A 14,614-nucleotide genomic window follows, 5' to 3' on the forward strand; every position below is an offset into this window, starting at 1 on the left:
ACCACCACCACCACTACCACTACCATCACTACCACTACCATCACGATCCTGCTGTATCTTAGACTAAATATAAACATCCAGTTACTCGATTTTGTGAGTTCAGGGGAAAATGCTTTTTTATGTGTAATTTCCTTATCTTATTCACTCCTCTTGTTACATTCCCAGGGTCTAATACTACTTGTAATATGTCAGTGAATTGCTTACAAGAAGACGAAAGGTGAATTGTTAAAGTAGGCCAGTTAGGGCATTGAACAGTGACATATATAATGATAGCAATGTGAGATTTTCTTCTCTGAAAAACTACATACAGCCTACATTAAAAACGTGTTGAAACTCCAGTGTTGAAACGTGTTAATTTTCCTGATTCCTCATCACATGACCTGACACCTGACCAAAACAAAGCTGGGCCTCAATCTTTACTGGTCATGTCATGTCCTGTGGAAAAACTCCTGCTGCCACTCATACTGAATGTTTTCTACAATCTTGACTACTTTTCTGGCCTCGTGTACAAGTATTCCAGGCTGCCTTATAAAGACAAATGGTGGCTGATGAAGGTGACTAGTAGTAGATCATAAAATAATGTTGATAAACAAATAATGAAACACAGTAGTAGATGACGTCCTTCAATCAGATGTTCTCCCTCCAGAAGCCACAGCGATGACAACAGCTGGAGCTAAATACAGTCAAGGAAGTACGTAGATCACAAACATCACATTTACATGAAGGATTACTGTTTATATTTAACTCCCGCTAGCTAAAATGAGCTAAGTGTCAGCGTTTTTGTAGTGAGAGTGTCATCTTATCTTTGGTGTCTGCTGGAGGGTTTAGTGCTATAAGAATCCATCAGATGAATGTGTTGATTTGAAGAATAGGAACCCTGAGGCAATGTAATCTAGCTCTCTACTGTCCTTTCACTCGACATCACGCTTAACGCTTCAGACTTTATTCATGAGACAAAACTCTTTCGCTCGACATAGAGAGGGATGGAGTGGAATGGAGGTGAGGGGTGCTCTGTGTGTTTGAGGACATTCACTAGTTTGATAGAGGAAAAACGAGAGAAGGAGAGGTACGCTTGCTTATTGTGTAGTTTTGCGTGCTTAAAGGCAGTGTAAATGTCACTCAGCCGCTGGTGCCCATATTAACCCATGGTCCCACAGTGAGTCAGAGGGTTGATTTGGTTGGCAGGAGGTTTCTGGTCCGAGTCACACAATGATTTACTCCCAGCCGACGTGTGTGTGTGTGTGTGCGTGCGCGTTGGGAGGAAGGGTGACTAATAACTAAGGTATGACACACACGGCACTCCATTTAGATACTGTTTGTACAGATGCTTAGGATGTGATGTAGCCTATCATGACCTTGATAGGCTATCATGGCTGAATGATGTTCAGTTATCATGGGCATGCAGCCTGATTCACAACAGCCAGTGGAAGGAAACTGATCAGGAGAGGAAGCCACTAAACCAGTACAGTAAGATGCACCCCTAGTATTGGGAGTCTCATCATGTCTCCCTCCCCCTTCCAGCAGCGCCAAGCCAGCGGCCCCAGAGAGGACAGAGGAGCAGGCCATGTGCCAAGAGCATGAGGAGGAGAAGATCAACATCTACTGTGTGACCCACAGCGTGCCCACCTGCTCCATGTGCAAGGTGTTTGGAGCCCACCAGGACTGTGAAGTGGCGCCGCTCAAAAGCATGTACCAGACACAGAAGGTGAGGACCTAACTATCTGCTGTATGGTCTTGACTGATGTAAGAAAACATCTTCTCCAAGAGATGTACAGTAGGTGGGACAGTTGCCTCCTGCGCATGTCAGTGCATTGCAACTCTCTCAGTGACTGATCCGTTTTGGCTCTGTGTGTGGTGTGTGTCTGTGTGTCTGTGTGTGGTGTGTGTGTGTGTGTGTGTGTGTGTGTTGTGTGTGTGTGTGTGTTGTTGGTGTGTGTGTGTGTGTGTGTGTGTGTGTGTGTGTTGTGTGTGTGTGTGTGTGTGTGTGATATATCTTGTGTGTGTGTACTGCGTGCCCCCAGACGGAGTTGACTGACGGGATAGCGATGATGGTGGGGAACAACGACAGGATCCAGGGCATCATCAGTCAGTTAAAGGAGACCTGCCGGACCATAGAGGTGACTGGGCCAGTGTGGCCTCTCACTAACACAGCCAGCTGAAACCAGGATGTTACTGTATTGAGCCCCCCTATACAAAAATGAGAAGGTGTTCTAAGTCTGTTTGTTTCTATCACCCACAAAAAGGGAGGACACTTTGTCCTCCCTTACACATACCAAGAAACACACTAACTATTCTGCCGTTTCTCTCTCACACTGAGAAACCAGGAGGAGAGTTGATGGGGAGAGAGCGCACACACACACACACACACACACACACACACACACACACACACACACACACACACACACACACACACACACACACACAGACACACACACACACTGGAGTTGATGAGCTAGTAACAACTGTACTGGGGAGGAAGCTGGAGTGGCTCCAGTCCCCTCTGTGTCACCCGTGGTGGTGTTACCCAGGATTGCCATGCAGAGCTGGTTCGTGTTCAGAGCTGGGTCATGTTCATAGCTGGGTCGTGTTCAGAGCTGGGTCATGTTCAGAGCTGGGTCGTGTTCAGAGCTGGGTCATGTTCAGAGCTGGGTCGTGTTCAGAGCTGGTTCGTGTTCAGAGCTGGGTCGTGTTCAGAGCTGGTTCGTGTTCAGAGCTGGGTCGTGTTCAGAGCTGGGTCGTGTTCAGAGCTGGGTCATGTTCAGAGCTGGGTCATGTTCAGAGCAGGGTCATGTTCAGAGTTGGGTCGTTTTCAGAGCTGGGTCATGATCATTAGGCAAGGCAACGGGAGAAAACGCTTGTGTGTTTGTGTCCGTCTGTCTGTCTGTCCGTCCATGTGTGTGTGGTTGCCTGCGCACAGGAGAACGGCAGGAGGCAGAAGTCCCAGCTGTGTGAGAAGTTTGACCATCTGTACGCCATCTTGGAGGAGAGGAAGAGGGACTTAAGTTCTAAGGTGATGGCCGAGCAGGAAGAGAAGCTTAACTACATCCGTGGTCTAACCAAGAAGTACAAAGAGCACCTGGAGCAGAGCTGTAGGACCGTAGAGACAGGCATACAGACCATGGAGGAACCAGAGATGGCCGTCTTCTTACAGGTGACTGACACAAACACTCTCCCTTAACATTCAGGCTTGAATCCTGATTCAACTTTTCACATAAATCAGGAATTTAGAGTAACCCTTTCCATTTCTTTGTCATACAGACTGTAAAAGACCTCCTTAAAAGGTGAGTACACATACTGATGGAACAAAGTGTGTATCATGTACTACATTATGTACATGTCTCTAAAAACTATACACAAGGTAAAGCCTGACTCTCCCTGTGTGTGTGTGTCAGGACTGGGGAGGCGTCGAGTACCTCCCACCTGGAGAAGGTGGAGCAAGGATATGAGGCGATGGATCACTACACCGTTAACTTCTGGAGAGAGGGCAGGGCCCTGCGTAGCATTGACTTCATCTCAGGTAGAAAGAGTTTGTAGTGAAACATCTTATTGTGTCTCTTTCTGTCTGCCCCTGCAGGGTGGGGTGCATCTCAATTGTCTTGTGTGGTTTCCTTTCCTTGTTTCCGGGCTGTCATCTTTATTGATCTGAAAACAGGCTAGGTGAAAGCTACAGTTGAAGTCGGAAGTTTATACATAGACCTCAGCCAAATACATTTAAACTCAGTTTTTCACAATTCCTGACATTTAATCCTAGTAAAGATTCCCTGTCTTAGGTCAGTTAGGATCACCACTTTATTTTAAGAATGTGAAATGTCAGAATAATAGTAGAGAGAATGATTTATTTCAGCTTTGATTTCTTTCATCACATTCCCAGTGGGTGAGAAGTTTACATGCACTCAATTAGTATTTGGTAGCATTGCCTTTAAATTGTTTAACTTGGGTCAAACGTTTTGGGTAGCCTTCCACAAGCTTCCCACAATAAGTTGGGTGAATTTTGGCCCATTCCTCCTGACAGAGCCTCCTTGCTCGCACACACTTTTTCAGTTCAGCCCACAAATTTTCTATAGGATTGAGGTCAGGGCTTTGTGGGGGCCACTCCAATACCTTGACTTTGTTGTCCTTAAGCCATTTTGCCACAACTTTGGAAGTATGCTTGGGGTCATTGTCCATTTGGAAGACCCATTTGCGACCAAGCTTTAACTTCCTGACTGATGTCTTGAGATGTTGCTTCAATATATCCACATAATTTTACTTCCTCATGATGCCATCTATTTTGTGAAGTGCACCAGGCCTTCCTGCAGCAAAGCACCCCCACAACATGATGCTGCCAGCCCCGTGCTTCATGGTTGGGATGGTGTTCTTCGTCTTGCAAGCATCCCCCTTTTTCCTCCAAACATAACGATGGTCATTATGACCAAACAGTTCTATTTTTGTTTCATCAGACCAGAGGACATTTCTCCAAAAAGTACGATCTTTGTCCCCATGTGCAGTTGCAAACCATAGTCTGGCTTTTTTTATGGTGGTTTTGGAGCAGTGGCTTCTTCCTTGCTGAGCGGCCTTTCAGGTTATGTCGATATAGGACTTGTTTTACTGTGGATATAAATACTTTTGTACCTGTTTCCTCCAGCATCTTCACAATCTCCTTTGCTGTTGTTCTGGGATTGATTTGTACTTTTCGCACCAAAGTACGTTCATCTCTAGGAGACAGAACGTGTCTCCTTCCTGAGCGGTATGACGGCTGCATGGTCCCATGGTGTTTATACTTGCGTACTATTGTTTGTACAGATGAACGTGGTACCTTCAGGCATTTGGAAATTGCTCCCACGGATGAACCAGACTTGTGGAGGTCTACACATTTTTTTCTGAGGTCTTGGCTGATTTCTTTTGATTTTCCCATGATGTCAAGCAAAGAGGCACTGTGTTTGAAGGTAGGCCTTGAAATGCATCCACAGGTACACCTCCAATTGACTCAAATTATGTCAATTAGCCTATTAGTAGATTCTAAATCCATTACATAATTTTCTGGAATTTTCCAAGCTGTTTAAAGGCACAGTCAACTTAGTGTATGTAAACTTCTGACCCACTGGAATTGTGATACAGTGAAATAATCTGTCTGTAAACAATGTCCTAACCGACTTGTCCTAACCGACTTGCCGATGTCCTAACCGACTTGCCAAAACTATAGTTTGTTTACAAGAAATTTGTGGAGTGGTTGAAAAACGAGTTTTGATGACTCCAACCTAAGTGTATGTGAACTTCTGACTTCAACTGTATATTAAGCTTTCCATGGGCAGTATATGTAGTTCTTGCTTTGTTGTTTATCAGACATTTATCTCTCACTTCCGTATCCCCCTGTCTGTAGATGACGAAGATGAGTATGAGGAGGTAGATGGGGGAAAGGCAGAGGCTGGAGTAGGAGGTGGAGCCTCAACAGCTGCCCCACTTCCATCCCCCGCCCCTTAACTCAGCCAACCACAGAGCACAGCCAAGCCTGCTGCCTCAACCTAACCATCAGCCATGGCCCAGACAGAGATGGAGAGGAAGCGAGACATCCCACTCCCTCATTTTTTCTGGTTCTGGTCAATGAACTAAGCAGACCAAACCCAGCTGCTAATGCATTGAAGCCTATGTGAGAGCCACTTCATTAAGTAGACCGGAACTGATCCTTTTTTTTTCTCAGTGGTAAACGGCCTGAGAGGGACATCTTAATTTATCCACCATCTTTGGTCCAGACTCATAGATACTTCCTGCAGGAGTAGGATGAAGTTGCCCCTAGACATTGGTCTAATGTCAGTTTTGAGTTTTCCCTCCTCATGGTTAAGGTTAGGATTGGGGGAGGTTAAGCTGATCCATGATCAGTGCCTATGGACAACATCTACCTGAAGCACACCTGCACAGGTGATAGACAGAGCCTTCTGACACAAAACTCTCCTGGGACTTCCTCCCAAAGCTGTGGTTGGATGCAGCTGGATGTGGACATGTTTTTTCCCAATAGGAGTGCATTTCAGGAGTCAGGAAGTTCACTATAGGAAGGCTTTTTAGTCTGATTAAATTGACGTCTGAGTTTACCTATTTATTTTATTTGTTAAAGAAATATGCTAACAAGGTCGTTTTTTGTGGCTCATTTTAGTGTTCCCTCAGACTGCCATTGTAGCGTTTTGTCTAAGCAGCAGTGTTGTGTTTCTTTAATGAAGTTGGCAAGATGCCACCGTCTGAACTACATCGTTAGAGAATATCATCAGCTGAACATCTCAAACAAGAACTTCCAGAAGATTTTTTTGCCTGTTATTGTTCTTTTTTTTAAATGAAAAAGTATAAAAATATATATATATTTGGTTACATTATGAATTCACATTGGATAATAATATATACAGTACCTTCAGAAAGTATTCACACCCCTTTACTTTTTCCACATTTTGTTGTTACAAGGTGGGATTAAAATTGATTTAATTTTTGTCAACGATCTACATAAAACACCCTGTAATGTCAAAGTGAAAAATAAAATTTGAACATTTGTAAAATATTTATGAAAAATGTATGAGTCATGTTAGAATCACTTTGGCAGCAATTACAGCTGAGTCTTTCTGGGTAAGTCTCGAAGAGCTTTCCAAACCTGGATTGTACAATATTTGCAAATTTTTCAAAAAAACTAATCTTCAATCTCTGTGAAGTTGGTTGTTGATCATTGCTATTTTAAAGTCTTGCTATAGATTTTCAAGCCGATTTAAGTCAAAACTGTAACTAGGCCACTCAGTAACATTCAATGTCGTCTCGGTAAGCAACTCCAGTGTATAATTGGCCTTGTGTTTTAGGTTATTGTCCTGATAAGAGAATTTTCCTCCCAGTGTCTGTTGGAAAGCAGACTGGATCAGGTTTTCCTCTAGGATTTTCTCTGTGCTTAGTTCCATCCTGTTTATTTTTATACCTCCTAAAACTCCCTAGTTCTTGTCGATGACAAGCATACCCATAACATGATGCAGCCACCACCTTGCTTGAAAATATGAACAGTGGTACTTGGTGGTGTGTTGTGTTCAATTTGCCCCCAACATAATGCTTTGTATTCAGGACATAAAGTACATTTCTTTGCAATTTTTTTTGCAGTTTTACTTTAGTGCCTTATTGCAAACAGAATGCATGTTTTGGAATATTTGTATTCTGTACAGGCTTCCTTATTTTTACTCTGTCAATTAGGTTAGTATTGTGGAGTAACACAATGTTGTTGATCCATCCTCAGTTTTCTCCTATCACAGCCATTCAACTCTGTAACTGTTTTAAAGTCACCATTGGCCTCATGGTGAAATCCCTGAGTGGATTCCTTCCTCTCCGGGAACTGAGTTAGGAAGGACGCCTGTATCTTTGTAGTGACTGGGTGTATTGATACACCATCCAAAATGTAAATAATAACTTCACCATGCTCAAAGGGATATTCAATGTCTGTTTTTTTTTTTTTACACATTTACCAATAGGTGCCCTTCTTTGCAAAGCATTGGAAAAACCCTGGTCTTTGTGGTTGAACCTGTGTTTGAAATTCACTTCTCGACTGAGGGACCTTAGATATAATTGTATGTGGGGGTACAGAGATGAGGTAGTCATTCAAAAATCATGTTAAACACTGTTATTTCACACAGAGTGAGTCCATGCAACCTATTATGTGACTTGTTAAGCAAATGTTTACTCCTGAACTTATTTAGGCTTGGCGTAACAAAGGGGTTGAATACTTATTGACTCAAGACATTTCAGCTTTTCATTTTTGATCAATTTTTTTAAATGTCTAAAATCATTATTCCACTTTGACATTATAGTGTATTCTGTGTATGCCAGTGACACAAAATCGAAATGTAATCTATTATACATTCATGCTGTAACAACACAATGTGGAAAAAGTCAACGGGTGTGAAGGCACTCTAGGTTTAATATATATGGCTAGGTTTTTCAATTACTGTAAGAGATGGCAAGAAGACTTTTCTCATAAAAAATATAACTTTTCAAGAAGATATTTTGCCTACATTTTGTCACAGTGTACATTATATTGCATGCATAAAGTGTGTGAATAAAACAGCTTGTTTGTTCAGGTGTCCTTCTTCCTTTGTGCAGACAATCGTAATGCACCATTGTCTTTACTGACTCACTGTAGATACTTTGTCTTCCAGCAGTGTATAGACCATTCAGGCCATGTGGGCCAAAGTCATTTCCGTTGGCCTCCAGCACCATTTCTCTGAGGTATTTCCCTTATGCCTCCCCTTCTTAGCTGTAAACAGGCGTTAGTTCACACATCTCACTGCCTCAGTTCAGCTAACGATGTCAGGGAGCTTGTTGCATAATCCAAATAGCTTCTTCCAGCCCAGTGGAGGGTGTGTGTGTGTGAGGTGAATCTTGTGGTGGTGCTTTAACAAGCCACACACCCGGATCCAGATACAGAATTTACTTATCTTGTCAATCACGTTTACAGCATGGTTTACTGTTCACAGAATAGTTCACTGTTTACAGAATGGGTTACTGTTCACAGAATAGTTCACTGTTTACAGAATGGTTCACTCTTCACAGAATGGTTCACTGTTCACATAACAGTTCTCTGTTCACAGCATGGTTCACTGTTAACAGAATGGTTCAGTGTTTACAGAATGGTTCACTGTTCACAGCAGGGTTCACTGTTCACAGCATGGTTCACTGCAACATTTACAACTTAGGCTCCGCACTGTAATGAGCCCCCTGTTGCTATGTAGGGCAGACAATAAGCTGAATGACTCACAGACACAGTTGTTTTGTTTATGTTGACACTACGGATCAAGGATCAGGGCACACAGACGCGTGCCACTCTCATCTCACACAAGAAAGAGCTCATTTGGTGCCATGGAACAAGTTCCTGAGTTTTTGTTGTCTTGTCACTAACGAAGCAGTGGCTTGGACTGTGTAATGAGTGGCGCTACTTCATAGAGGAGTGCTTTGAAACAGCTGGGTAGATGAGGCTTGAATTGTAAGGAGGCTCCTTTGAGGCGATGGTCATCTCACTAACTCCTCTCAGCTTGTTATTGTGCTCGCATTTCCAGTGATTCTCTGACTTCGATTCTAATGTCATTTTTTCTTTACCTTGTCTGGGTCAATTTGGTGGCACAAATCATCAGTAGGCTAATATAAATGCAATAACAATAGTCATTTCACTATATGTTTTTTTGTTTTGAATTCTGTATCCTTTTGTGTAAGTGTTTCAGACTTGTGGCAGCGAGCTGATCCTAAATCAGTTCAAGGACAGGAAAAACAAATTCTGTATATCTTTATGAGTAAGAGTAGACCTAATCTCTCTTTCTTTTTGGCCTTATTTCCCACTGCATGTCACATGGTATAGCGACTATTGCCATTGGTTTGAAAAGGACAGGCGCTGCTTTTCAAAGCACATGCAATTAGACATCTGCAGGATTGAAAGAAACGCTCTTGCTCCACCCTCAAACTTTATTCTATTGCACGGACTACTGTTGGCTATACAGATAATCATGTTTTTTTTTTTTGCCAGACACTTCAGATCCGTGAAAAGTTTGTGTGCAGTATTTGTACAAAACCAAATGTCGATTCAAATGGCTAACTATATGGGCGATAAACTGTAGAATTGACAAATATCCACAGAGAAGTGCAACCAACTTTTCAGATTTTATTGAAAAATATAAGTATAAGACATTCTCTTGCACAACAAAAATGTACTGGTTGCTCATAAGTTTATTAACAAACTTAAATAACATAACATACAATATAACTTAATTTCCTAAGCATATAAGATCTACCAAAAAATATGTTCTTATCTTAAAGAAAGAGAGACAGAATCGTGTATATTCTACAGTTTTGACGTAGAACTTTAACAACAATCGCATAATACAAATTCATAGGACATACTTTATCTTGCATGATATAGGCTACAATCATAATTACAAGTAGCCTACAAGCCCATTTAGTCTCCACCGTCAGGAGTTAAAGCTATAAAATAAATAATTATAAACAAAGATGGAAAAGCAGCACTATGGTACAGAATATTGTGTGTTTTGTGCTAAATGTAAAAACTAATCTTTGGCGGATGGATGGATGTAGTTTTCATTTCCCGAAGATCTCCATCATTTTTCTGTTGCTATGGGCTTGTTGCTGTAACTGTTCAGCTCTGGACATCTCCATCATCTGTCGGAGCATGTGGAACGTGAGATCTAGAGATATCGGCGGATCATCGGACCTCCTCCCCCTCTCCATCGAGTCGTCGAGCTGGTTCGCGAAGCCGCTGACGAATCGGCTGACGTTCCCAACTTTGCCTTGTAGAAGACGCTGCGTCAGCTGGAGCTGCAAGGCTCTATTGTAGACCGCTGGGGAGCCCTCTGGGTACATGCCTTTCGGTGCGGACGCAGCAGAGTTGCGGTTCCCGTTGCCCAGTCGGATGTAGTATTCCTCTCCTTGTCGCGTCAGGAGGGGAAGAGACTGTTGCTGCGCGTCGTGATGTGGAGCGGTGGCGCGCTGGACAGCGCCAGGGCTCTCGATAGCCCTACACTCATAGCGCGGTAAGAAAGCAATGAGCAGAACCACGGTGGTGACGAGTAAATTGAGCTTCATGTCAGGGGTTCAACGAAATCTGAAGAAGAAAGGAGACAATTAACTTCACGTCTCCGGCAATCATTATAATTTTTGTACAATACGTTGATGCGTAATTTGTTTGTAAAATTGAGATGCATTCGTTGCATGCGATGAAGTTGCAGGATAATATAAAATACATGTGCATGACTGAAAGTAAAAGTTTCAATTGTGATGAGAATACACTGTCTATTATTTTAAATTCCTGTCATCTCTACCATTATCAGACTAGGAATTTACAGCCATAAATAAATTAAATAGAATATGTACATGCAAAGTAATCCATTTAGTGGTCCATAAATCCAGGGGTTGGTGAAACGTCCACAAAATCAAAACGAGATAGCAGAGAGGGAATATATGAATTATGCGTGCATCTTTGAGTATCCATCAAGTTAATGTGGAAATCTATGAACAGCTTTCCATGTTGAGGAATAACATGTAATGGCACCTGCCAACACACAAATGAAAATAACATTTTAAAATGAAGTATGATCTATGCATGGACTTGTTGCCAGCATATATGGTCTCATACCTTCAGTTGAGTCGTTGTGTCCCTGGATTTGAGGTATTTGTTGAGAACTCTCTTCCTCTTCCACGAGTGATGGATCAAGATATGTGTATAAGGAGTTCTTCAAATAAAGGACGGCAGTTTGGATTTATATAGCCAAGACCCGCGACAAGTGTCACGCTCTGAGCTCAGAGATTGCGTATGCGCGGAGTTACATTGGTGTAACTTGAATGAACGCCTCTGTGAAAGTCTGGGGAAGTTTGAATGAGATGAGTCATAAATGTTGGTTGTGTGCGTGCGTGTGTGTGTGTGTTTAGAATACAACATATTTTCCAACACGCACACAGGCTTGGATGCAGACATAATTATTTGTCCATAGTTGTTCTTTATCTCAGTGGCTGGTCTGTTCTACAAAAAGGAGACCTGTATTATGTCATGCACAAGTCCTGTTCAGAAAATAGACAGAATTGTAATTTTGGTGGTGCACTTCACAAAATGATTCTCACTCAGACAATCAAATGCCAGACTTTGTGCCCTGAATTAGAAATGAGAAATAAAATATTGCTGAGACATGATTAATATTTATAACAGATTAGCTCAGAGTACATTCTAAATTAATATAATTGTACTAATGAACTTCAAGAACAACAGATTGGTCTGAAATGCATTGTCCAATATTTCATGGCAATCCCTTAAAATGTCTTGAACAGAATGTTCGGAATGCTATAGGAGCTTACTAGCTCAACTTTTAAAAAAATAATATATATATGGCCCTTTTCAAGCACTGTCTGTGGATTAGAGTTCCTCAACTTTTCTTAAACATGATTACACACCAACATACACTGAATGGCCAGCTTATTAGGTACACCACCCCATTCACAAAATGAATGGTTTTAGGTTTTCCTCTAACATTTTACCTGGGCTTTGCTCCTTTTGTCACGCCCTGAGCTGTTTCACCTGTCTTTGTACTTGTCTCCACCCCCTCCAGGTGTCATCCATCTTCCCCATTATCCCCTGTGTATTTATACCTGCGTTCTCTGTTTGTCTGTTGCCAGTTCGTTTTGTTTGTTGAACCTACAAGCGTTTTCCCCCTTGCTCCTATCTTGTCTAAGTTCCTGTTGTCTAGTTTTTCCCGGTTTTGACCCTTCTGCCTATCCTGACCCTGAGCCTGCCTGCCGTCCTGTACCTTTGCCCCACTACTCTGGATTACCGACCTCTGCCTGACCTGACACTGAGCCCGCCTGCTGTCCTGTACTTTACACCCTCTCTGGATTATTGACCCCTGCCTGCCTTGACCGGTCGTTTGCCTAGCCCTGTTTGAGGAATACACTTTTGTTTCTTCACCACTGTGATACCTTTCAAGTTTCTTTTGATCCTGACAAAATCCCCAGTCCCTGCCGACGACGAGCATACCCATAACATGATGCTGCCACCACAATACAAGAAAATACAAAGGGATCAAAATGATTCACAGCTGTAATGGCTGCCAAAAATGCTTTCACCAAGAATGAACTCTGGGGTGTGAAGACATAAGCAATCAATACATTGTTTTTAATTTTGTCTATTTATTTGGAAAATGTTCTATAACTTTCTTTCACTTTGAAAATGTTGGAGTATGTTGTGTAGATCATTAGAGATTAAAACAAATAAAGAATAATTTAAAGGCAGCAAAATGGGAAGATTACAAGGGGTGTGTAGACTTTCAATAGCGACTGTATGACCTGGTTCTTCTTAAGGTCTCCTCCATCATTTACTGTGGGTAGAAATAGCATACATGCTGCACTACAGAGCCATTCTCACCCATCTCAACTAAGCAAAGACATTACTGTTTGTTAACGTTCTCCTAACCTTTCCAGCTGTCCTGTCTTGCTTTCTGGAGGTGAACCTGCAAATGGGGCGGCAGGTAGCCTAGTGGTTAGAGCGTTGGACTAGTAACCAGCAGGTAGCCTAGTGGTTAGAGCGTTGGACTAGTAACCAGCAGGTAGCCTAAGTTGGTTAGAGCGTTGGACTAGTAACCAGCAGGTAGCCTAGTGGTTAGAGCGTTGGACTAGTAACCAGCAGGTAGCCTAGTGGTTAGAGGCGTTTGGACTAGTAACCAGCAGGTAGCCTAGTGGTTAGAGCGTTGGACTAGTAACCAGCAGGTAGCCTAGTGGTTAGAGCGTTGGACTAGTAACCGAAAGGTTCCAAGATCAAATCCTCAAGCAGACAAGGGTAAAAAATCTGTTCTGCCCCTGAACAAGGCAGTTAACCCCCTGTTCCTAGGCCATCACTGAAAATAGTAATTGGTTCATAACTGACTTGCCTAGGTAAATAAAAAAACATCTCAATGTGTCACAGGGTGTTCACCAAGACCATCAGTAGCATTTCTAAATGATTCATTACTGCTGCAAACATGTACATCACTAGCTCTGTCACTCCTGTCTTCTTGGCCTGCCAGACAAGCACTTGACAAGGAGTGATGCGCTCAAAATGAAGCACTTGATCCAAGTTTCACACTGACCGCCATTAGAATCCCAATCAGCTTCATAGAGAGCACGGAGCTCTCTAGCTCCACTGTTTCCAATCGTTGTCTGTCTGCTTAGGCTTTGTTTCTGGTTCTTTCTTTTTGCTTTCTTATCTCTGTTTCTCATTTTCTCTGCCAGTTTGTCGCTTTCTATCTATCTATCTATCTATCTATCTTTCTATCTATCTATCTCCCTCCCTCCCTCCGTCCGTCCCTCTCTCTCTCCCACACACTCATAGATTTCTTTTAGTTCTGGTTCATAGTAGTTTTCTGGAAATGTAATCAGCGTTGCAAAGGAAAAGGTGCAACACTCGCTCAGCATTAAAAATTCTGTTTTTTTAAACAAAGTAAAAAAATTGGGCTCTGACAAAGGCCATTGTAGGCCAAAATGTTTTATCTTTTAACCTTGCTTAAATAAATCATAAATGTGAGCGAGTGTTGCGCATTTTCCTTCATAATACTTTTCTAACATTTCTCTATTTCCATTAGAAACCTAATAGAAAATCCATCTTGCTGTTAGTGCGTAATTGTCTAGACGTCTACACCTTACATCCCCACATTTTGAGAAAAGGACAGTGTTCTATATACCATGTCTATCTCTCTCACATCATTCAGACATCTTGAGTATGAAAAAGCAGGGAAAACAATATATCTGTGGTTTACAAGGAACCCTAGGGAATAATGCAATGAAATAACATGAAAGACGTGGATTCTTCTCCAGAATATCTTAATGTTATTACATTTGATAACAGCATCCATCTTCTGACTAAGGTGACAGTCTGACAGCATAGCTGGAGAAAATGGGAGATGTGAGGATTTCCAATTGCAGAGCGTGATTGCAAATTTAGCCATGATAAGCTGAATCAGGGGTCATATTGGTACATGGCTGGAACTAAATCCTGTACACGTGTAGTTATTCAGGACTGGATCTGTACACCCCTGCCTTAGAATAATGTAGAAGGATCCCAACATAGCTCTGTCCTCCCTCGTCTAAAAAATCTTAG

The 14,614-nt window shown here is 42.2% G+C and overlaps 2 protein-coding genes across 3 annotated transcripts in view; one reads left to right on the forward strand and one right to left on the reverse strand.

Moving 5' to 3' along the window:
* trim55b (tripartite motif containing 55b) overlaps positions 1-8,071 on the forward strand; it is an 11,083-nt gene extending 3,012 nt beyond the window's left edge. The window contains exons 3-8 of one of the 2 annotated variants that reach the window (XM_023972232.2): positions 1,522-1,705; positions 2,022-2,117; positions 2,921-3,154; positions 3,262-3,284; positions 3,396-3,520; positions 5,363-8,071. In XM_023972232.2, the coding sequence (XP_023828000.1) occupies positions 1,522-1,705; positions 2,022-2,117; positions 2,921-3,154; positions 3,262-3,284; positions 3,396-3,520; positions 5,363-5,463 (763 nt within the window). In that variant the 3' untranslated portion in view covers positions 5,464-8,071. The remainder of the gene's footprint in view (positions 1-1,521; positions 1,706-2,021; positions 2,118-2,920; positions 3,155-3,261; positions 3,285-3,395; positions 3,521-5,362) is intronic. The other variant, XM_023972233.2, reaches the window with a different exon arrangement.
* A 1,641-nt stretch (positions 8,072-9,712) lies between these two features.
* LOC111953732 (corticoliberin-1) lies at positions 9,713-11,217 on the reverse strand. Its single transcript, XM_023973192.1, has 2 exons — positions 11,132-11,217; positions 9,713-10,600 (listed from the first exon to the last, which is right to left on the reverse strand). Exon 2 carries the CDS (start codon positions 10,579-10,581, stop codon positions 10,078-10,080), a length of 504 nt encoding a protein of 167 aa, XP_023828960.1. The 5' UTR covers positions 10,582-10,600; positions 11,132-11,217; the 3' UTR covers positions 9,713-10,077.
* Positions 11,218-14,614: the final 3,397 nt, after the last annotated feature.

Source organism: Salvelinus sp. IW2-2015, linkage group LG27 (assembly GCF_002910315.2).
Source record: "Salvelinus sp. IW2-2015 linkage group LG27, ASM291031v2, whole genome shotgun sequence".
NCBI lineage: Eukaryota > Metazoa > Chordata > Actinopteri > Salmoniformes > Salmonidae > Salvelinus > Salvelinus sp. IW2-2015.